Consider the following 23,660-nt stretch of genomic DNA (forward strand, 5'->3'; position numbering starts at 1 on the left):
ACAATCCCCACTAGAGTTTAAATACCCAGCACTCTCCACCTTTTGGTTTTAGAACTGAAGAAGCCTCTTGGATGAGAGGCAAAACTTCTTCAACAAACTTAAATAAGTTCAGTTGCCCTATTTTCAAGCTCCTAAGACTGCCAGGACCTTGGTGAACTAGAACCCTTTCAAATTACTGCTGTTCCAAGGTCAAGAAACAAACATCTTAAACACAATATTTATTTCTGGCTCAGGGTCCTGTAAAGTGACATTCGGCGGCATTATCCACATCAATATGATCTATGCGCCCTCTAGTGCCATTATGGCACTGGTGCTGTCTTTCAAGTACTATGTCAGAACTTCATTACCCATAGTTCATTGTGGGTTCAAGTATCCTACTTTTCGCCTGTTTTTTTTTTAACCCCGATGTTTGTGTAGTAACTGTCAAGCTCACCGCTTACTAAAAATAAATAATAGTAATTTCTTTGAGTTAATACTGACAATTATAAATTCAGTGCAAATTAACGACTTGTTATAGTGCTTTTCTTTAAAACTCTCGATTCCACCGGGATATTTATGGTCAACTAAGATCCGTGTGAGAGGTCCTCAGTCTCCAGTGTCATTGGTGAATGACCGAAGATGTCTCACAGCAGGTTGTTTGCTAGGCTGCTTTGTAAGTATTGTAGCAAACAATAGTTTAGTCATACAAATTGTTTGACAGTTTGCTTTCGGTATCACACGTATACTTACCGTCTGTGTGCTCTACATTAGCTTTGCAGGCACATATAGTTTTGCACCGGCTAGCAAGGCTCCTGTGGGTTGGCTGTCAGGGGGCTTACACGTTAGTTAGCCACGTTAGCCTGGAGACCGTAGAGGAATGCAGGGAAAACTCACTGACAGTTAGCAGGACCTTAGCCTTACGCTAAATAAAATCTAACTTTAAGCACCTACCAGCCTGCTTCCGGACAAGTGTTAGTTGTTGATCGTTGATCTTTGACCTTGCATGTCTTGCGAACTACAACGTCTGTGTGTGACAGCAGGTTCATCAGCCCATGTTTTTTTTTATCGAGCAGTAACTGAAAGCTGCTAAATGAACTTTTTGAGGCAGTTTATTTGCATGTTACTTTCTTACTTACTTACTTAATAAGTTTGCGTTAGATTTTAGAGGGCGACATAACTTTAATTTAGTACGCCTTTCTTGAGACTTTAGCTAAGATGAACTTTGCTTATCTCACTGATAAATTGTGTCTTGTGGGAGGTTTGAAAGCGGGTCAAAGTTCAGTTAGTCAGACTGCTGGTTAATATTAGCCCAGTCACAAACACGTGTTAGGGCTGAACTGAAAAAGAAAAACAGGAATGATTTTGGGGCGTTTGGGCTACAGAACAGTGTGTTCGGCAAAAGAAGCCTGTGAGTTTATTTGTTTTAGCCTGTAGAGATCACGGTGTCATATTATTTATTTCGGCAGTGTCATCTTAGTAAATAGGCTGCACCGTTATTTTTGAATAGTAGCTTCACAAAGTGAGTAAGAGGGAAGAAAAGATCACCACAAGACAAGCTCGAGTCTCACATGACATTGAAGGAACTGCAAGAACTGAAATAATAATTGTTATTAGTCAGACAGATGCAGTTTTAATATAATTAATATTTGTATAGAAAACTCACTTCGAACTGTGTGTACGCACAATAAGAAAATACATTGATCTTTTTCTTGCAGTTGGATGTGAATTGTAAAATGTGAAACACCTAGCTACCCATTTGCTACTTGGAGACTGATGAGCTTTAATTTATATTAATGTCATCAATGTCACTGCTTATATTTGATTCTTTATTGATTTCCATGGTAATTTTCTGCTGTGAGGGGAGTTTAACTACATAGTCTTTTGACATTAATGCAGTAGTATAGTAGTAAAAGTGTCTCATAGCCATGTTGTGAGTAGTGCAGCAGATTTGTCATTTTACCTGTTAGGTGAGATTATGTCTTTGTCTTATCAGATGCCTCGCAGCGTGCATAAACCTTGATTAAAGTTCTTTAACTGAGTCGTGACCTGCAGCTGCTGGACACATATTGTTACACCAAACACTAACTAACTTGTAATGCCTCCGTAGGTTAACTAAAATTATCATAAAACTGAACAGAAGTCTTACAAATTGAGTGGGGTTTTTTATGGTAACATTTTCTGTAAAACATATCTCTTTAAGTCTCAAAAGAAAGTTTTAAATGTTGCTCAGCAACTTTGAAGGATAGTTGGAGGGTAAAAGATTGTTGCCAAAAACAGTGTGGAGCGTAGGAGCTCCCCGGAAAGGTAAATATTTGATTAAACACTGTGCTGTCCACTGTGAGAAGAGTGGTTTAGGATCTGTTCAGATTTGAGAGAAACTGCAGTTTACTTGTTGCAAAACACGTCTCCTTTGAACAAAACGGGTTTAATGTGTAGTCTTGCCTGTATGTTAAGTTCTCACAAATAACAAAAAGACTCTGTTGTTCCCTTTTCCCCCGTCCATTAGTGCAGCACAGTGGAGTCAGACACTGCTACACAGGCACAAGAAAGAACCTGTACATCGACAAGAACACGAAGGTCATCTGCCAAGGTTTCACGGGGAAGCAGGTTTGGACTGAAAACTTCTCGTTGTTTTTGCTTCACATCAGTTTAAGTTACTGCAATCTTGTTGTGAAATCTCAGGTTTTCCTTACTGCACACACAATTCCTCATTTTTTTTTTTTTTGTATGTCAAAGACTTTCTGTATGAGTAAGATTACCAGAAGGACATTTTAAAAGTTCATCTCCATCAGCTGTAAAAATCTCATTCTTTATTTCTGCCTAAATTCAGTTTTGTTTTAATGGCACAAGTTATGTCAGTGTAGTTCAAGTTAATTTTATGTTTACAGCCTAATAAGTCTGTTGTGTCTTAGAGATTTGTCTCAGACCTTTTAGCATTAAAACCTTGGCTAAGATGAAGAAAAGCTCCTGCATTGCCCCAAGGAGAGCAGAATCCTTTATTTCTCCTTAACAACCCAAACATAGTCCTTACTCTATTCTCTCAGGGCACATACTCATGTCAAAACAGATTGACAAAACAGAGAATCATAATTTCACTAACAATTTAAAAGTTGTTTAAAAGGTTTAAAATGGAATCAAATACTGTACTGTGCAAAAGCCTTGGTCTTCTGGTCATTTTGTTTTGTTTTGTTGGGAAAACGGAAAGTAAGTGCAGAGCTTTATTAAAACATATGCAAACATTCAGGGAGTCATCAGGAATAGTTCTCCAGGCTTCTCGAAGGTCATTCAAAGCTGTTTTGAATGACCTTCTGATGTTAACTGCTTTTTGTTCTGTTCTTAATAGAGTTAAAGTCCAGACCAGAGGGTTTTCCTGTGTTCATAAGTCCAACACTTATGAACTGTTGGCAAGATTTCCAACACCACTGGCTGAAATGCAGCCCCAAACCATGACACAGCCTGCACCTGCCAAAAATTCCACACGTGGATTCATCACTCCATAGGACTCTTTTACATTTGACTTTCAGTCCAATTTAAAACAGTTTTTTAAAAACTTTTTTTTCTGTGCTATGTAAACACAACTCTGGTTTGTCCCTTGAGCTGTGTTCATAGGTCAGTGTCAAGAACTGGGCTATAAATGAGTGAAAAAACATTCAGTGTCCAAAGAACAGCTTTGAAAGACCTTCAAAAAGCTCAGAGAACTATTGTTCAAGAGCACCTTAAAAATAAAAGAAAGTCTGGCTCCTTTGAAGTAAAGTACAAAGAAATAAGGGGTGGCTCAAGGCTTTGCGGCACTGTAATAATTGAAATAGTTAAAGTTAGCAAAATGTAAAAGTGTTTGGTAAAAAGTCCCTGATGCGAAGTTTGTGTAAATGCTGGAACACTTGATACTGCTGTGATTCTGCTGTTTGCTGTGGATTTTGTGTATTTGTTTCAGCCTTATAAATCAAGTTTGATCCTTTAATTATTCCAGCTTATTCTTAAATGGAAAATAATTTTCATTTTTAATTTGACTTGTCCCCCACCTCCCCCCCACAACTACCCTTTATCATGGTTTTAACCAAGCTTAACTCTGCTTGGCAGATTGTTGATCCTTTGATTCATTTATTATTTTTTCCGTGCATGAAAAACCTTATGTGATTTGCTTTGAAAAGTGGCAGTGAAGGAGAATTACAATCTTCTTGGCAAGTGTGTTCAACAAGCCAGAAACGTGGACTTCACAGATTTATATTCCCCCCGCCCCGCGTCCTTCCTCACATTTCATTTTTCATCTTCCATTTTCTCTTCAACATAATAAAAGGTTGTTAAATATAGTTCTAGTGAACACTCTGGGTAATTAGAAAAGGATGAGAAATGAAGCAAGTGCTATTGAGTGCACATTGCCGTGTCTTCCTGGCTTGATAAGCAAGCCATTTTTCAAAATTATTGTACCAACATTTGCGATAATAATGACCGGCAAAAACAGCAAAGTTAGCAGGGTGAAGAACTATATTACAAATGTGCGGGAAAATGCTGATTCATAGCTTCTAATTTCTCTTAATAGGCTGGTTATAATTTTTACATTAAGGTCATTTATTTGCGCTTGTAGTTACGGTCTGTGCTGCTCCATCTACATTGTTTCAGCCTCTCGAGTGATAATTAACTGACTGCACGCAGATAGGATTCGTTCAGCAGAAAATCAGTTCGGTCTGAATTCATGAGCTCATTTTCTGCGAAGGTGCAACTGAGGTTCAGTTAAATTATTCTTTCTCAGATCTACAAAATGCATTGTGATCCCTTAGTGTTACTGCGGCTGCATCCTGTTCATTGAAGTAAGTCTTAAAGCATGTGTACAGCACATATTGTTTGCCAGTTGCTTCCAGCTCTTTATTGAAACTGTAGTTTGATCATGTGAAATATTATAAATGTTCTGTTTACGTGTAGGTGTGGAAGGTAAAAGTGTCTTACTAAAGTTACAGCATCCACAGACTGTTAGAAACAGCCCATTTGTGTTTGCAGATCAAGTATTAGTGCATCATAATGTGTATACTCTTGAGATTTAACTATGCTTAACCCGATGCTTGAGTTAGGATGTCTGAGATTATTATATTTTACGCGTTTCTATGGGCAGGGTTGAAGCAAAGTGGTGAATCGCCTTCCTGCGTGTCTAGAATAAAATGCACAAACCTTGGCAGTGCAGCACGACATGTTCTCCGTGGCCCACATGGAAGTGACAGTGTGTGAAATATTTTGTAAACGAACTTTCTTGGGAGATATTTCACACTCGGCGCTGGCGACTATCCAACGCTGCTTTTGATTTGTTTTTCAAATGTTGTGCTAGGAGATTAAACTTAGCTTACATCATTACTCATTTGTCAAGATCATTTAGATTCCTTCTCATTGAATATATTTACCGGTGCCTTCACCCCCTGCTAGAATCCAGCCTAGTTTCTGTATTTATTCTTTTTCTCAGCAGCACCGGTGATTAATCTTGGATGGCATCATATTTCCTACTTCCACTCTGTCTGCAATGATATCTCAATGTTGGTGCCGTAGAAGTGGCTGTACCCATTTCATTACACATGTGTACACAAACTGATTGCGCTCTCTTCCTCTTCACTTGTAGGGGACGTTTCACAGTCAGCAGTCTCTCGACTATGGCTCCCAGTTAGTTGGAGGAGTTTCCCCTGGCAAGGGTGGCAAGACTCACCTTGGCCTGCCAGTTTTTAACTCTGTGAAGGAGGTGTGTGTTTGACTCCTTGTCTAATTGTTTTGTAATTGTGCTTGTTGCTGTTGTAATTCTTTTTAAAAACAAGAACTAAAATATGTAGTTTGTATTCTTCCTACTGTGATCCTTTGCAGATGGATTTTTGTAACATAACATTAGGTGGCACTGTTTCATAACTTGAGAATGTCCTTTTTTTTTTTTTTTTTTTTTTTTTTTTTTTTTTTGTTGATGCAATGCCAATGCCTTTTATTCTTTGCTTCAGGCAAAGCAGGGCACAGGGGCAGACGCCTCTGTGATTTATGTACCTCCTCCGTTCGCGGCAGCAGCCATCATTGAGGCCATTGACGCAGAGATACCTCTGGTGGTGTGCATCACTGAGGGCATCCCCCAGCAGGACATGGTTAAAGTCAAACATAAGCTTCTGCGCCAGAGCGCTACTCGCCTCATAGGCCCAAACTGCCCAGGAGTCATTAATGTAAGTGCATACATAAATACACAGCGGGGGACAAATATACTTATTTCTATTTCTTTTTTTGTGTGAGTGGGGGTGGCTGAGAGGGTTGAAAGCCCAAATTCCTTCTCATGGACTCCCTGAGATTTAATGCATTAATAATAAGAGTGATTTTTTTTTCTTTTTAATATCATGGGAGTTTATCCAGTAGATAAAATGGAGAAAATGGCAAATCACTGTCTTTTTAAAAATTGTTATTTATTATATTATTATTACTTATTGTTATAGAAGAAAAAGTTTAAAAACAGGTTTTTAAATTTAAAAAAATTACAATGAAGTAATAAGGAACTGCAAATGAACAAAAATCATGATTTAACACTGTCATAAATTATAAAACAATGTGTTTTGTTTTAGATATACACTGAAATATGTGGGTTTTATTTGTTTTCTCAGCCTGGGGAATGTAAGATTGGCATCATGCCAGGCCACATTCACAAGAAAGGAAGAATCGGTGAGTGGTGATGTGTCTAAGGTCACACAGGCAAAAGCTTTAAACATTTAGCTTAATTGAATATAACTTTAAAATGCCAAAAGTTAATGTATTTAAGAATGTGTGAAATCTAGAGAGCTTACATGGTGTTGTATGCCCTCACTGGCTACTTTAAATAGGCACACCTTGCCAGTATCAGGTTGGACTCCCTTTCAACTTCAGAACCTTCTTAATTCTTCATGGCACAAATTTAACAAGATGCTGGAAACATTTCTTAGAGAATCGACTGCTGTAACAGAAGTTAAGACTTCTCAGACCAGTCAACCTTTTTTCCCCAATCTTTTGTGGTCCAGTGCAAATTGTCACCACAGTTTCCTTTTTTTCTGTTCACGAGTGGTATCTGCTGCTGCTGTAGCCCTTTTGCTTCAAGGTTTGAAGAGTTGTGTATTTAGAGATACTCTTCTGCATACCTTGGTTGTAACGAGTGGTAATTTCAGTTACTGTTGCCTTCCTTTGAACCTAAGGCAGTCTGGCCATTCTCCTCTGGCATCAACAAGGCATTTTCACCTGGAGACCTGCCTGTCATTGGATATTCTCTCTTTTTTACACCATTCTTTGTAAGCCCTAAAGATGGGAATCCCAGCAGATCAACAATTTTTTTAAAATACTCAGTTCAGTATGTCAGGCAATTTAAAAACCATGGATCGCTCAGACACTTAAAATCACCTTTCTTTTCTCATTCTAATGACTGAGTTGCTGCCGTGTGATTGGCTCACTAGATATTTGTGCTAACTAGTAGTTGAATGGGGACACTCAATATAGGGGTCAAAATTCAAAATGAATAACACTCACCTGTAGGATCAGGCTTCTCCAACCACAGTCATTAAATGGCTGAAGAAAAACACGCTGCCTTTCTTTCCAGGTTGAACTTTTTTTTCCCTTTTTTTTAACACAGCACTATTTAGATCTTACATCGAGCTCCTGCTGTTGACAGCTTGACGTGCAGCATGTGCTGCCGGCTAGTGAACCTTTACAGGAAGTCTGTTATATATGTAGTAAATCGCCTGCCATTTATTTATTTATTTATTTTTTTTACCGCAGCATAGAGGGAGCAGCTGTTATGATGGTGATCAGTTTTGTATTTTATGTCTTGGTGAAAAGATGCTGACAAAAAATGGCAGCTGCATTTTATTTTATTATACAACCTTTGACCAATATTTCTTTTAATGATGTTTAACTGTAAGCAAAGAAACCTAAGAAGTTCTTTCTTTCAGGCATTGTTTCTAGATCGGGTACCCTGACATATGAAGCTGTGCATCAAACTACACAAGTAGGCCTGGGCCAGTCACTCTGTGTTGGTAAGCTACTAATGACTTTTGGCATATTAAGTTTAAACTGAACACGCAGTGCTGCTGAATGTATTTTTATATCTGTGCAACATAAAACAAGCTTTTAACTGCTCAAAGTAGATGCCAGGGAGATTTTGTAGGCATGAACAGAGAGAATTTTATATTAGTATGTGCTGCATTTGGTTTGAAGACATGCTGGTCACTTATTACCAAGCACTCAACATCACATCCTTATATTTAATTTAAACCTCACTGTGAATGTTGGCAGGACCTTAGACGTGATAAGATATTAGACTTTCATCTTTAATAATTACTCCAGAGATTTAAAAAAAAAAAAAAAGAAGAAGAAGAATATTTTACAGGACTCGGTAGAAATAGGAAGGTGATCTTCCAAGTTCACCTTGGTCTAAAACTCATCAGATGCTAATATATTTCAGCAAATAGCTCAGACGTTTTCTAATAAAAAGGCACTTTTCTGATCGGTGCTCAGAATATTCCTCTCAGATCTGAGCATTAAAGGTGCTACTATCTTTGAAGAGCCCTATTGAGATCGGACAGATCCATTGAGTGGCTGAGATGAGAAGAGAAGTCTTTGTCCTGAAAATCTTAAGGATAGTGTTTTTCATCTCACTCGCTCATCTATAGCCGTAAAATGTGATTGTGTACCATATATCTTAAATATATCCTTTTTTCTCCTAAATTCATGCTTCTTTTGTTTTTTAGGTACATCAAAAAAAAGACAATACTAGTTTTTACACATTCTGTAAAATAATGACACATTTATTACAAATGTAGCTGGTAAATAAAAGCAGATAAAGGATTGCAGGTAACATCATATTTTCTGCATATCTCATATGTTTATAGATGTGGGACTTTCCATTAACCCACCCATCTGTTTATTACCCTACTTTCTCTGCAGTTTCTCATAGCCTTGTTTTAATAATTCATTGATTTACAGCATGGATTAACAACACATGCTGCTTGATAGCACAACCTGTGACATTTTCCCAAACTCTGTTTCCTGCTGTTTAAAAACCCAGTGTATTCATTCATCAATTTTGTATCGCTCCCTATTGTTATTCACAGTATGAGCATCAGCATGTTTGCTTTCTAGGAGGCAGCTCAGAATATCTGTTTAAATTTTATTAGAACATCTTGACATTCAGTAATGACACAATCACATCCAGCTTTGTTACATCTTGGCAAAACATCAAAAGATTAACTGTTTTACAAAAACAAATTCTTTTGGCCAACTTGTGTGCCACCAGAAAATCCATATCAAAGAGCTACTTGGACTCTGGAATTAAATGAAAAACAACTTGGCTTCATCATTATTTAGACATTTTAATTATGGAGTGTCCTCTAGCCAGACTTCATAAAGCTAGTGCCGCAACAGTATTAAATATTGTAGAGTTCATTAAACGGAGTTTATTGGTGGGTCTGCTCGTGACTTCTGAAGTTTGAGTATGACCTAGGGGCTGCAGCAAATTACAGTTAATGCAATATTTAATATCACTGTCATCTTTGTTGCTGTTAATGTGGGTGCGCTTTGATTAGTATGCATGTAATTTTTTTTTCTTGGTGTTGCCAGGTTTTCTAATGGTGTGAATATAAATTAAGAAGACATTGAGTCTGTGGAGATTTGTCTTGTGGATATTTGCCCATGCTTTTGCAGATCCTGATGGAAAGTATTGTTAAAAATGATTATTGCACCCTTGTGGTTTTCAAAAGCTTTGTAATTTTTGTTTCCTGGATATGAAACGAAAGACATTAAAGTACCACGCAGAGATGTAGATGATTTGGGACAGTTGAGGTAAAGCTGAAAAATGATTGAGAATCTTTGTTTTTATTTGACTCTGTCCAGTTTAACTTTTTTTTCTCCCCTAACAAAATGTCTCAGAAATGACTGCAGTTAATTTTATAGAGCTTTACAGCATCTCCTAGAGCTGGTTCCATGGAGAGCAGGCAGCTGTTGCAAACCACCCCACCCCCCCCCACCCCCCACCCCCAAAAAAAAAAACAAAACAACGTGATAAGCCCAGCATCAAAGTGCAGACTGACGAAGTTGGTAGCTAACTGAAGCTATTTAAATTAAGCTTTTTAAAATCTGTCTGTGTAAGTGTCAGGGATCATGTATTGATGTGTTGGCCGAATATCGGCCATGTTGATGCTGGCATTGCAAGTAGTAGGACATCTAAAGGATCAGTGTCCAATGTTTATTTGTTGTGTAGAGTCAATTTTGCCCTGCTGAAATGCTAAACTAGAACTTAAAAGTCACTTGATATACAGTATACTGTACATCATTTGCTAATCAAGGCACTATTCAATGAAAATGAGACCAGATTTACTGGGAAATTAAATCAGTTAATATTAATTGTTGTGGTGTGAAACAGTCCGGGCAAAGCATCCCCAGATTATCTTGGTAGTGGTTATCGAATGTTGTTGACGTGAAGCTGGCTTCCAGCAGCTGCTTATTTGATGAAGCCTGAACAGCCATGTGATCCTCATTCACAGGCATTATCATTATCAAGTGTTTACTTTGTCTCCTGCAAGGTATTGGCGGGGATCCATTTAATGGCACAAACTTCATAGACTGTCTGGAGGTGTTCCTGCAGGATCCCAAGACGGAGGGCATTATTCTTATTGGAGAAATTGGAGGAAATGCAGAGGAGAATGCAGCAGAGTACCTGAAGCAGCACAACTCTGTAAGGAAATGACACACTGGACACCCATAATCTCACTTCACTCTCCTGCTAATATCCCCTCACACAGCGCTTCACCTTAACACATATATCTGTTCTTATAAAAAATGTATCCTTTTCTGAATTAGCTCTCAGTTATGCCCTTTCAAAATATGTCAGCTCAAGTGAAGACTGGAAGCCATCATATGAGCTATGAGCGTATCTCTTTTTGATCGTATCTTCAGGCTGGCTTTCTTACTTCTCTGTGTCAGTGTGATTTGTGTGATCAAGATAAGCTGACAGATGGGATGAAGGTATGATTCACAGGACATGTTCTGAAATCAGCAGTGCTGATGAACAGTGAACCTTTTGTGATGCCCACATGTGATAAAGAGTGGGGTGAGGATTGACTTGTGTATCCCAGTGGCTATGAACTTGTATATATTTAAAAAAAAAAATTTCGGGGTCTGAACTTGGTGTTTTGCAGAATACTTTTAGCCTGTTAATTTTTCCGTGTGCATGTGTTTGCTTCTGTGTCCACGTGCGCGTTTATGGTGCTCTCGAGCTGAGAAATGAATTTGATTTGCCCTCAGCTTCTCTAATGCATGCACATCTCCTCCTGGTGTCTCAGGAGAATAACTTCTCACACTCAACAAATAAAGTACAAACACCCGCCATCCAATCATCCAGAGTGTTGACAGGAAGGGACAGTTCAAATGAAACACATGCAAGAAAAAGCCCAGCAGAGCGTGGGAGTAAGCTGCAGATCTCATGTTGAAAGTTAATTGTGTAGAACATCGTACATAAAATGGCATTCTTTAACTGTAATAGTTGAAAAAGGGTAGAGGGATATCTGAAGACATTGTTTTTACTTTAACTCAACTTTTCTAGATTTGGATACATTCAAATTCAAGTCACTGATGCACTGTGTCTGGAATAAGCAGTAGGCTACATTAAAATAAAATGTTAATACACGTAAGTATGTTTTGCTTCTATCAGTATCTTCTTGGCTTTAATCGCAGGGTGGAAAACTCCAAAACCTGGTCCAATAAACTTTCAGTTTGATCTGAAACTTGGATTTATCTAAAATAAGGTTTAAGGTGAGTGGAGGGAAAAAGAACATATCAAATATTATTGTTTAGTGTCAAGCACATTATAAAACAGGCAATGTGCGTCATCAGGGTAGCGTAGGTGTGATTTGATTAAATTTGATTGACACCAGTGATATAAGCGATCAACCCACCTTATGTCTTGTTCCAAGCTAAATCCCACATTTAAGATTGGTTTGTCAATTTTGAAAGGGTCTGGAGCTGTGCTCATGAGCATTAATCTTGCACATCTCTCTAATGGCCATTGTTTGATATTCTGGTATTTGGTTTGATCTCTGCTGATAGATTTGTGATTTTTCAAAAAGGCTCTTATTTTTATTAATCTTATTTTGGATTTGAACACAGAGCTGTCATAGTCTTTGGATTTCTATCTTTTAGTATCATCAGTGCCTTGCCATCACCTTCTACCAGCAGCTGTAGATATGCTCACTACCAGACCAACATGTCGTCACATAAACGATCAACTTCTAGTGTGATTCAACGAATGCTCAAAAATTAAAACGATATGGCCGTCCCTAGAGCGCAGCACATGTAGCAGAGTTCATGGAGGTCATTCTTGTTTCTGTTTGTTTTTTAGGGGGTTTTTTTACAGTATAAATCGATCAGTTTTTTTTTTTTATTTGCTAAAATTTCGACCCACCCACGCACCACCACAAATCTACTATTCTCTGGTCTTTTAGCGTGGTTACATCATCCACTCTATTTTTATATAACCAGACCTCCGAACTGACTCGACATCTTTCAAAAACAGGTTCATACTCCATAATAACTGGGTTTTATTGAAGGGATGCGTTTTATTTTTAGCAAATTATTATTTTTCCCAGCTGAGCCTTGGCTGAACCTGGCACAACACAGCCATTACAGGAAAGATTAAAATATCTCATGTGAAATAAACAAAACAGTTTTGTGCTGAGCTTTTTCAGATGAGTCTGTATTCACAGAGGGCCACATTACTCATTTCAAGACGTTAAACCCGAAACTGTTTCTTAAATGCCCTGTTTCGCATTAGTTTGACAAATTGTGCCACATTGGACACGTTGTGTATTCAGTGCCCAAGGTTGAGTGTCATGATTGATTTATGTTATGCAACATTTAATAAATTGATCTCCTGACGTGCGAACGACATATTAGACCAAAAGGGGAGAAAGTATTGATTTCAGTATCCATCAGTGTTACAGCTGAGTTACTGCACACTATTTTGTCTACCGCTGCTTTAATTCAGTGAAATGCAAGAAAACAAACTCACTTCCCACTTGGTTCTGCTGTCAGATTTTATGATGTAGGGCATATGTCAGCATTAAGCCTTCATTGGTGTTGATGCCCTCTATTGCCAAGTAAAAAGTGGTTTTATAACATCACCTGTATCAGCGGTTTATCAATACAAGAGTCTCACAGGCTTTCTAACAGAAAAAGGCTTTCCACGCCATATTAAAATTGGGTCACGCATATCAAATACGTCATAGTATTTGGCACCTCGACTACTGTGGTGGGTATGTATAAATAAAATGTCCTCACCCCATCTCCACTGACCTTTTAAATAAGCATTTTATTCTGTGAAAAAAAACCCTGAAAATTAAGGAAGGCTGTAGTTTGGATGAAGTCTGAAGTTGAAGCGCTGGCACATGTTATTTACACCCCGCCCTCATGTTGGTGAGGCCACCTGCGTGTCCCAGTTTTACTTTTAAGCTTGTGAAAACAATTCCTCAATTTAGAGCAGGGTATTTTGTGTTTATAGAACAAAGGCGTTTTCCAGTCATGTTGGCACAGAGGAGGTGTTAGAACGTTATATTATGCGATTGGTCTCATAATTAATGTAATAAATCTGTACAGCTAACAGTGGAAGACAAAAGACGGGTAAAGGGATATTGTAATATGACACCCTTCTCTGTATGAGTTGTTGCTTGGAGCCCGGGGAAGCAGGGATTAATGGAGTAATTAAACCTCTTGCGTTTGAGGTAGATTTAAGACTTGATCCACACGAGGTTGGTTTGTTTATTTAGAACGTGATTTGACTCCTGAATACTGAGTGGGCTGTTTGTGCTAATTTGTTTTTATGCATACATTTTCGATGCATAGAACAGATGCTTCCAACATATTTAGAGCACTTTAAAATGATGCTCCCTCCCTATTTTCATTTCCCTGTTAACTATTCAAGTGTTAATGCCTCATTAGTGGTGCATTTCTGAGCCAAGGTCCTCAGCATTTCCCCGGCTGGTGTCCTGTGAGTCTTAATTATCAGAAGTCATCTCTAGTATATATTAGTAGCTGCCATTTTGTTCCTGCCAGTGTCAGGTTTGAATCTGAAGCTGAAATGGCAGTTTGAAGTGGGTGTCTTTGAAGGACCTCACTATATTGCTGTAAAGGCTGTAAAGCATGCCACATTCACCCTCTGAAAGCAGCTCGCCGGATGAGCCACAGCATCTGTTGAAAGCACAGGACTAAGGCTGCGTGCGTGCACTTGTGTTTGTTTGTGCGCTAGTTTAAATTTGTGCATGCACGCACCAAGCCGTCCTCTGCAATTATGTTGTTATTCCTAAGTATGAAATATTAGCTGCTGTTCATGTGCGTGCGCACAGACACACACACACAGTCCCCCTTGCTAGTTGTGTTATTGGTGAAGATGAAATATTAGCTCTCTTCACCTTGGAAATGATCTTAACTGTTGAATGTATCATCCATCAGTGAGAAAGCAGTATAGATGGGTACTGAGCTAATCAGTGCCTACATGACTAATTACCATTTTAGAAATGAGATGAAACGGCGGGAGCCTGAACCCCTATCTGGTCATACACCAACCCATGCAATTAAATGGCTTGATTGACCCTTTGTTTTAATATTGCAGACTGAGACAGAGATGGTGGGTTAGACAAGCCTGTTATCATGGGATTCTCTAATAGGAGGACAAGGGGTGTTTCATTTCTAATGAATGAATAAAATGCAGGTGCAGAAAGAGGATTCAACTTTTCTCTTCTTGTGCTTCCTGACGCTATTTGCATCTGACACTTTCTCTTGAGCAGTTTCCCCTTTTCTGTGCATCTTCACCCTATTTTTTATGTTCAGATTTTCCTTTTCCTCCTTTTCCAGGGTGATAATTCAAAGCCTGTGGTATCCTTCATCGCTGGTCTAACTGCTCCTCCTGGCCGTAGAATGGGCCATGCTGGTGCCATCATCGCTGGCGGAAAGGGTGGAGCCAAAGAGAAGATTGCAGCCCTCCAGTCAGCTGGAGTTGTAGTCAGCATGTCCCCTGCTCAGTTGGGCAGCACTATGTTCAAGGTGAGTCACTTGGCCCAGTAAATATTCAAAGGCTCAAAGATTAGTAATCATGAACAGTGATGGAAAGTCCTATAGTAAGGCTCCAATGTGTCAGTGATTGATAACTGTCAGAAATGACTGCAGGTGACTTTAGATCAGCTGAGAACAGCAAGCTTTTTAGCTAGCAGTGCCAGAAATAACAAATGCCCAGGTGGGTGTATTTGCATGGTTTTGTCATGGTGAAATTAAGCTTGATCCAGAGCTGGTATTTGTTAGAGTAGCCCAATTTTGTCGCCTAAAATCAGAGTGCAGTATTAAACTGCTAAACCATTGATCAACAAGTTCTGCTTCATCCATCTACAGCAGTAAAATGGTGCTCGGGGAGTCCAGTGACGTACATTAACCTTTTATTTTGTGTAAGGAGCACTTTTTCTTTTTGCAAAAATGCAATTTGCTGATTTTCTATAATATGGTTATACTATAAAATAAGACCTATTACTTACTAATGCCCCCCCCCCCCCCCCCCCCGAAAAACCTCTCTGTATTTTTCCTACTTTTTAAAAAAAATAAATAAATTCAGTAAGATTCTTACAAGAAAAAAAAAAAGTAGGGCTGCCAACGTTATTGGAGCGCATCTGGACCGCAGAACGAACAAACTTTGAACAAACTGCCCAAAATGTGTTGGCAGAGACATTCAGAGAGTCATTCTACGCTCCAGATGGGTTTATCGCGTTAAAAATTTTAATCGCGTTAATTGTGATGATGGCGTTTACCCGTTAGTGTTGCCAGCCCTGAAAAAGAAAAAAAAATGTATCTATAGTAAGGGATATAATTTTGATCCCTCCTGAATTTTTAAGTTTGGTCACATAAATAAATTATTATTGTGATAGCTTTGTTTTAATGGAGGGAGACAGAAAATCACTGCATAATCCAAAAAAAATAAATTAAATTATAAATTAATTTGCTTGTCATTGATTGAAATAAGTATTTGATGTGACTTAGTAGTTGGTGGAGAAACCCTTGTTGGAAAGCACAGTGGTAAGATGCTTTCTAAGTTGATCACCAGGTTTGCAAGATTACAGGAGGGATTTTTGGTTCACTCCTCTTTACTGAAACTCTCTAAATCAGCGGTCCCCAACCTTTTTTGCGCCACGGACCGGTTTATGCCCGACAATATTTTCACAGACCAGCCTTTAAGGTGTCGCGGATAAATACAACAAAATAAAACTAGTACCGATACCGGAATAAAAGAAGATTTATTCATAACACACGTGAAAAGACCCAGGAAAACAGAGTTAACGATAAAAACGTTAACAAAATAACGCTGAAAACCGATTTAAAAACCCTGAAATCCATACATTTCACACCTGAGCCTCTACTCTCGCGGCCCGGTACCAAACGACTCACGGACCGGTACTGGTCCAAGGCCCGGGGGTTGGGGACTGCTGCTCTAAATGATACTTGGCAGCTTGAATCTTCACAGTATTTCAATAGGACTGAGGTCGGGAGACTGGATAGGTTCCTCCATGACTTGAATGTGCTTCTTTAGGCACTCCTTTGTTGGCTTCTTTGTTGTATATGATTTGGGACATTGTCATACTCGAAAACCCACGACTAGGGATGTGTGTAATTAGGCGACTAGCTGACGTTTAATCTAATTGGTAAAATTGAATTGATGGCTTATGTCGGTAAACTGTCTTAAATGTTATGCAACAGTCTGTCACCAAATGGCGCATTGTTGATGAGAAAGCCATCAATCTGTTAATCTAGCTTTCTCCGAAAGGTGGATGGTCTCTCCCTGAGCGATAGGGTGAAGAGTTCAGTGCTTTGGGAGGGGTTCAGAGTAGAACTGCTACTCCTCCACATCGAAGGGAGACGGCTGCTTCTTGCGTAAGGTTTTCCGGTCTGGGATATCCTACCGCGAGGAGGCCCTGGCTTAAACCAGTAGTCTTCTGCAGTCTTTTAACAAGTCTTTGGTCTCACCTGTGGTGGTGGAAAGGTTGGAATAGAAGGAAGAGATTCTGTGAACAAGTGTGATTTATAAACATACTGAATTGTGATCAGTATGTTCATTGGCATGTGTGCCCATGAGGCACACAGATTGCAATCCGTTGGTTTGGGAATTCTGGCTGGGTTTTAAGGAATAAATACTTTACCTACATACATGCATACATACAAAACTCATACAAATCTATTTGAATTTCATAAACAAAAAACAAAAACTGCCACAAAAATTAGAGACTGTTAATGGCATGGGCGAAGTTACAAATTCAGCAGGCGATCCAATAAATAATTAATCCCCCCCCCCGCCAATGTGTCTGTGTGTGGATCATAGCTGATTGATAGTTAAATTTAACAGTATCGCATGATATGAAAATACTTATTGCTGGAATATTTAGTCATTGGTGGGAACGGTATTAAAAATGCTTCACTTTAAACAGAAGCAAGCAGAATTCTTATTAATTTAACTATAGTCCCAAACAATTTATGTCACACTTATGTTTTTTCAGATCTTTACATACATGCAATTTAAAAATTAGGACAACAAATGCATATAAAGCAAAAAATTATGATGATATCTACCCCATGCATAAATATGTGGTTCATTGTTTAATGTAGAACTAATAAAATATACTTGTTTACATAAACTTTAAAAATAAAATAAATGCAATGTATCAACTGATGAATAAACATATTTTAAGCATAATTACATGTAAGTGAGATTGTGATAATTCTTCTCTTTAGTTCACAGACCAAAATATCTTGTGATCCTGGTCACTTGTATCTCTTATCACAGTTAATGTACTCATGTAAGGAGGTTTATTTAGTTATTTATCTCTTCTGAGTAGCAAAGGTTGAGATTGAACTTTTAATATGCTATAAAGAAAGGCAGAAGAGAAGGGCAGAAATGAATAAATGTGTGTTTACTGTGGCAGAGTTGCTGGCATTGCCTCTTTATTTCAGTTTATCTCTAGGGAAGAACTGTTAACAAGATGTATAAAAAGTGAAAGCATGTATTACACCCATTCATCATCTTATACTTTCATTACCACTGCTGGCACTACTGCACGCAGATATAGATTTACATGACTTTCTTTCCCAAAGTTTAATTCATAATCATTGTGTGTAATGATGAAAAACGTGCTGCGTGGTTGCTCATATTGCTGCACGTTGTGTTCATACATCTCTGTTAATCTCATTGACCGCCTTAATCGGAGTAATAACATGTAAGAGAAGAAAGTAGAAATAATGCTATCTCTGCAGGCAGGAACAACAACCGGGGCATTACTGTATCAGCTGACCTGCATGAACCTGAACATCAGGAGTCCAAACGTGCATCTGCAGAAATCTATACATGCGTCATCAAATGCAATCAGATATTATAACAATATTTTGTGAGCTCGAGAAAACTTTATGACATTTCAGAAGGGCCAAGGTTTCCATAAAATCTCTAATTTCACGTATTAATAATAGTTTAACCTCTTAAACATCTTAATGGAACATGACTGCTTTTTGTTCCCACACCAATCCTTGCACCATGTTCATCATAAGAATAATCAGGTACAGACTGCAAGCTCACTTGTAAGTAGGACACAGTATACTAATAGTGCCTCCTTCTGTCATTCTGTGTGTAGCCATTTGAAAATTTAGTAAAAGTAAAAAAATAATATTAATAATAAAATGTGGCAGAATGAGGAATATTTATTCCTCGGGTGTAACTTTGGTCCTTTGTTGTCTAATGCATGTTAGACAGGAAAATGAAACTGAACAAGGTGTACATCTTCAGCATCAAGCTGCACTAACGCACTGAGTCAGCGGCTTTTTTTCTATCAGAGGGAAAAGTTCAGACGGGGGGTAACAGGATGAAGATTAGACAACGACCAGTTCATGGCTCATTTTTAACTAGATATAAAGTCATAGCCTTAAAAGATTTAAAGCCTGAAGTTTTCTCTTTTTTCCTGTTATTTTATTGTGGAATGTTTTATTCATCTTTACAATTTGTTTTCTGCGTCTTCTTTCCCACAGATCTCAGGATTGTGATCATCCTTTTAGTGTTTGTGCCATTTTTATTGTTTCAGCAGTGCTAGGACACCCTTTTTGTTTCTTATTCAAGTTAACTAAAAACATTTTCTTTGTGCATGTACTGTATGTTTTTGTTACAGTACAACTTCTAAACTGTTGAATCTCCAAATAACATTAAACGCACAATAAGGGGGGGAAAAGAAAATCTTATGTGCACCCTACTACAAAAGAAATCTTCAACAGAGCTGCATGGATGTGATTTTTATCATGCAGTATTAGTTATATAAGCAAACAACCTTACAAATGTCATCAGATTCCTTTGTTGCTGAACTATGTTGGAAGTGTGTGACATCCATTTAAAAACAATCTCTGCCCACTGCAGACCAGCAAGAAATGCAAAAAATCCAATAAGCTCCTGTAGGTTTCCACGTCCCACACAAAGCCAAAAATTAGTAGTAACACACTCGCAATGATAAACAAAGGCAAAATTTAGTTGCGCTGGGTGCAAGGAGAAGAAATCAGTAAACCTATATTTATCTGAGAACAACTTAATTTATATGCAAAGGAAGAATAATTATGACCTTTTACTTGTTTACAAAATCAGACAGTATTATCCTATCCCGCTGATAAAGCTGCAAAGGCTTATGGAGACACAAAAATATCGAATCTGGATTTTGTTTTTATAATATATTTAAAAGTTAAAGCAGGCGTGCTGACCATATTTACAAGGCCTGCTTTCTTCATGTATCCGTGCCCAAGTGTGTCACAGCTGTCATTGCTCGCTTGTAAAGGTTTTGCTTTTCTTTCACATTACATGTTCGTCTGCTCTCCCCAGTTTCAATCCAGGCGTGTTCTCACCTGTCGCTTTTGAGTGGCAACCTCTACTTTGCTCATTTTTACTCCCCCTCTTGCTCTTGACTTGTCAACCATTAGACACTGTCTCACAAAGAAGGCTTCTTTTTTTCTTCTTCTTCCTTTTTTTTTTCTCCTCCCCCTCCCTCACAGACGGCTCTGCTTTCTTACCTTAGTGCTATGATTCCTACCTTTGAGTTAGTCTGTTGACACGGACCAACAAAGCATCTCTCTGCTTGTCACAAACACCCCCTCTTTTTTTGTCTTTCTTGTCACTCTTTCCAACCCATTACTCTTTTTTTGTGTCCTGTAATTTATTTATTTTTTTTAGCCAAAAGCCTAACCACCTCCCCTCTTCTAATTGTACCTCATCTATAAAGCACAAACTTGGTGAACAAGATCATGGCTCCCCAGTTCCCTCCTCCCACTCCATCTAATTGTTGCTTTAAAGAAGGCGCTTGCGTTGGCTACCGAGCATTTTACATTATTCAAACACAAGCCTGTTTCCTCCTGAAGGTGGCAGTAGACCTTCAGGTATCCAGACGCCACAGAGGAATAGGCCGACATGTGCATGACTACTTGTGTGTTCTGTAGACCTGATAAATGACTTTTGCATTAAGTTACTTTCCTCCTGTGGAATGGAAAATTCTCTGGGAACGACGTATTCTATCATCCTATGATTTGTGTGATATTTCCCAAATTGAATATGTAAATAGCAACATCCTTTTTAATGGCTAACATAATGCTTTCTCATTTATAGTCACATGGTTGGACCGTGCTGATAAACAGAACAACCATAACCACGCATAAATCAGATTTTTGCAGATGGGTAGTCCCTATCAATCAGAGGAAGTGTGCTATTTTAATGCTGGCAACTGGAACTTAGTGAGATGTGCATGCTACATGATTTGCACTCTCCAGGAAAAAAAAAAACAAAAAAAAACAGGCACTCCACAGCTCTAGCCGCCTCTGTTTTCCCCCTTCAACAGCAGATCTGATACATGGGATCAAAACAGAGCTGAGTGAATTCTGCATGAATAAATCATTCACGTCTGTCTCACTTCATGTCACGTTGTTTCTTTTCTTCTTCCTCTGTGTTGTCCATCTCTGCAGGAGTTTGAGAAGAGGAAGATGTTGTAAATTGCGCAAGAAGGCAGCTGACCTCTTACCCCCTGCCTCGAAATTGAGATGAGCAGCCTGAGTCTGGGGGTGGATATGCCCCTACAGTGTCTGTAAACCCCGATTATTTCAACTACGATACGCACACGAAGTGTTTATATTGTAATTTCTGCCATGAACTCATACCTTGCACATAAATGGAAAGAATAAAACACTGTTTTACTGGTATCCTAAAGAAACCATTCTACACAATGTAAAAGCTTTATAGATGTTTTCCTTCTCCACACAATGTCGGCAGCTTACGGATCGACGCCACAGTGATCTGTTTCGTTCTGTTCTGCTGTTCCTGCTCTATGATGGATTTCATCACTAATTTCACTGGTTGCCCACCCGAATAACAAACATTTCTCATATCATTTTTTCAGCTGTGTCGCCTGTACTTTCACGTGGCATATGTAAGAAACAGATGTGGTCTCCTTGTAGAACGGCATTGCTGTCCCTAGATTTTTAGGCATCATTAAAATAACTCGAGAAGTACAAATCATCACTTAAATGGGGATGCAGAAGGTGCAGGCAATGTGGTATAGATACAGAAACAACTGCCAGGTGAGCATTTATGACAAAAGTGCTTCTCTATAAATTGCAATGTTAATAAATAAATAAAAACGCCTTATCTGACTGCCATTGTAAAGTCACTGCATCTGGTTTCAGTTTTGACTCATTCTTAAGAAGAAACGATGATTAGGCCAATTGATTATTTCGTTCAGAGATTGGAAGTCAAATTTACCACATTCAGTCATAAAGTCGAACACTAGTATTGACTAGTATCAGCTTGTTAGTGCCGATCTTTGAGGGAGAGCAGCTTTTGTTTCACCCTCCATTTTTACTCAACCTCTCTTTGTTGGAGTGTGAACTGCTCTGAGGTTTGTCAAGAGTCAGTACCACAAATATGTCCCTTGAATAAATTGTGAGCATAGTGTCCTTTAAGTTCTTTGAAGCGTCATTTATCCTCAAGTCACTATTGAATGAAAAGACGTGAAGAGAGTGGAAGTCGTAATGTCACGTCTATCCAGGGATGGTCTCCACGAGTATCTGGAACTCAATGCAGTATCTAATGTAGCATTTCCTTTGCCAGTATTGAAAAATGAAGCCTGTCCTTGCGCTTGACTTTAAGACAACACAACACCCATAATCGTTAATCTAAAACCTTCAACAGATTTCTCTTCTCTCCGTTTGTTCATGGGCACGACTCTTGCGTCGTGACATTTATCCACTGAACATCCAGAGGTTATCAGGAAAATTGTTGAGTGGAGGCATCCAAGCTGAAAAATATTAAATAAGTAAATAAAATGAACACTTAGCCAAGTGCACTGCGTGACATACTAATGAGGAACTTCAGTTCAGTGGTTGGATTTTCAGTTATTAGCATAACAAATTTCATTTGGGTTGTGTAATAGGTTTTCTTACCTCTGGAACAAAACGTAAAACTTTCATAATGCATGATTATTTTTGAGGCTGTCGTTTTTCCCAAGCTTTCTACAACAGTCGTGTGTGGTTTTTGAGTTTTATCGAGCCAAGGTAAAGTGAAGCTTTGCTCTGAATGCTAGTATTTTCTAAGACTGTATATTTGAGCAACATACAGCTTGTGTGAGCATTCACAGAAAACTTTCAGGTTTTTCTCTGATCAACACAAAGTCAACTTCCACAAAAAGTTGCAGGTTAAACCGACACCTCATTACTGTACACAAGGTGAGCGTGGAGCGGGTGAGAGAAAATGAAAGGGGAAGATAAGGTTACAGTTGGTTTTGCGCCCACAGAATCTATTTAAATTAACTCACTGGGAACAAAAGTGTGTAATGAAGCATATAAAGCCCTACACTGGACATCTTTACAGCCTATTCTTATCTGTTCCACAGCAGTCAGCCAAGGCAGATTATTATGTGTAAACATTGTTAACAATTACTTTTTAATCTGCATTAGTGAATTAACATAATGACTGACAGTGGCACAGAAAGCTTATTTGTTTAGAGGCTCAGAAGTTCCTTCTTGTACTTCCAAGCTGTGTTCTGCTTGTATGCAAGAACTAAGTCGGGCCAAAGTTAACCCTTTGGTGCAGTTTAACTGCTCCGTCTTTAGGATTTACTCAACTTTATCACAAGTAACAGAAGGTTCAAAATTAAAATGAACTTACTTTGGGAGCTGGCTTGTTTTCATCTTGTAAGTTATACAAAGCCCTTAAGGTTAATTTCCTATGGAAGTTTTTCTAGTTTAGATGATAAACGTTTACTATCTCCAGTCATACTCAGAAATTTGGACACAGCGGCGACTGTGGCTCGGGAGGTAAAATGGATCTACTACTAACTAATCGAAAGATCAGTTGTTGAAGTATCTATGGGCAAGATATCGAAACCTAAGTTGTCCCCAATACATCCAGTGGAGTGTGAATTTGTGAATGTTAGATAAAAAGCAAATTGGCATTGAAAAATGTGCTTGTAGAGTGTGTGTGTGTGTATGTAAATAAATGGGTGAAAGGCTTGTAGTATAAAAGCACTTTGAATACTCAGAGTAGAAAAGCACTATATTATTTGTTTATAAAGCGCCTTTCACAGACATGATCCCAATAATTTACATAATAAATCTATTGAAATTGG

At 38.5% G+C, this 23,660-nt stretch overlaps 1 protein-coding gene across 1 annotated transcript; it reads left to right on the forward strand.

Moving 5' to 3' along the window:
- The first annotated feature begins 517 nt into the window (after positions 1 to 517).
- suclg1 (succinate-CoA ligase GDP/ADP-forming subunit alph) lies at positions 518 to 23,660 on the forward strand. Its single transcript, XM_006787175.3, has 9 exons — positions 518 to 652; positions 2,486 to 2,586; positions 5,582 to 5,698; positions 5,946 to 6,158; positions 6,588 to 6,645; positions 7,899 to 7,982; positions 10,527 to 10,678; positions 14,848 to 15,036; positions 21,004 to 23,660. Exons 1-9 carry the CDS (start codon positions 619 to 621, stop codon positions 21,028 to 21,030), a joined length of 975 nt encoding a protein of 324 aa, XP_006787238.1. The 5' UTR covers positions 518 to 618; the 3' UTR covers positions 21,031 to 23,660.

This window comes from Neolamprologus brichardi, chromosome 6 (assembly GCF_056152115.1).
Source record: "Neolamprologus brichardi isolate AB-2024 chromosome 6, ASM5615211v1, whole genome shotgun sequence".
NCBI classification, from domain to species: Eukaryota; Metazoa; Chordata; class Actinopteri; order Cichliformes; family Cichlidae; genus Neolamprologus; species Neolamprologus brichardi.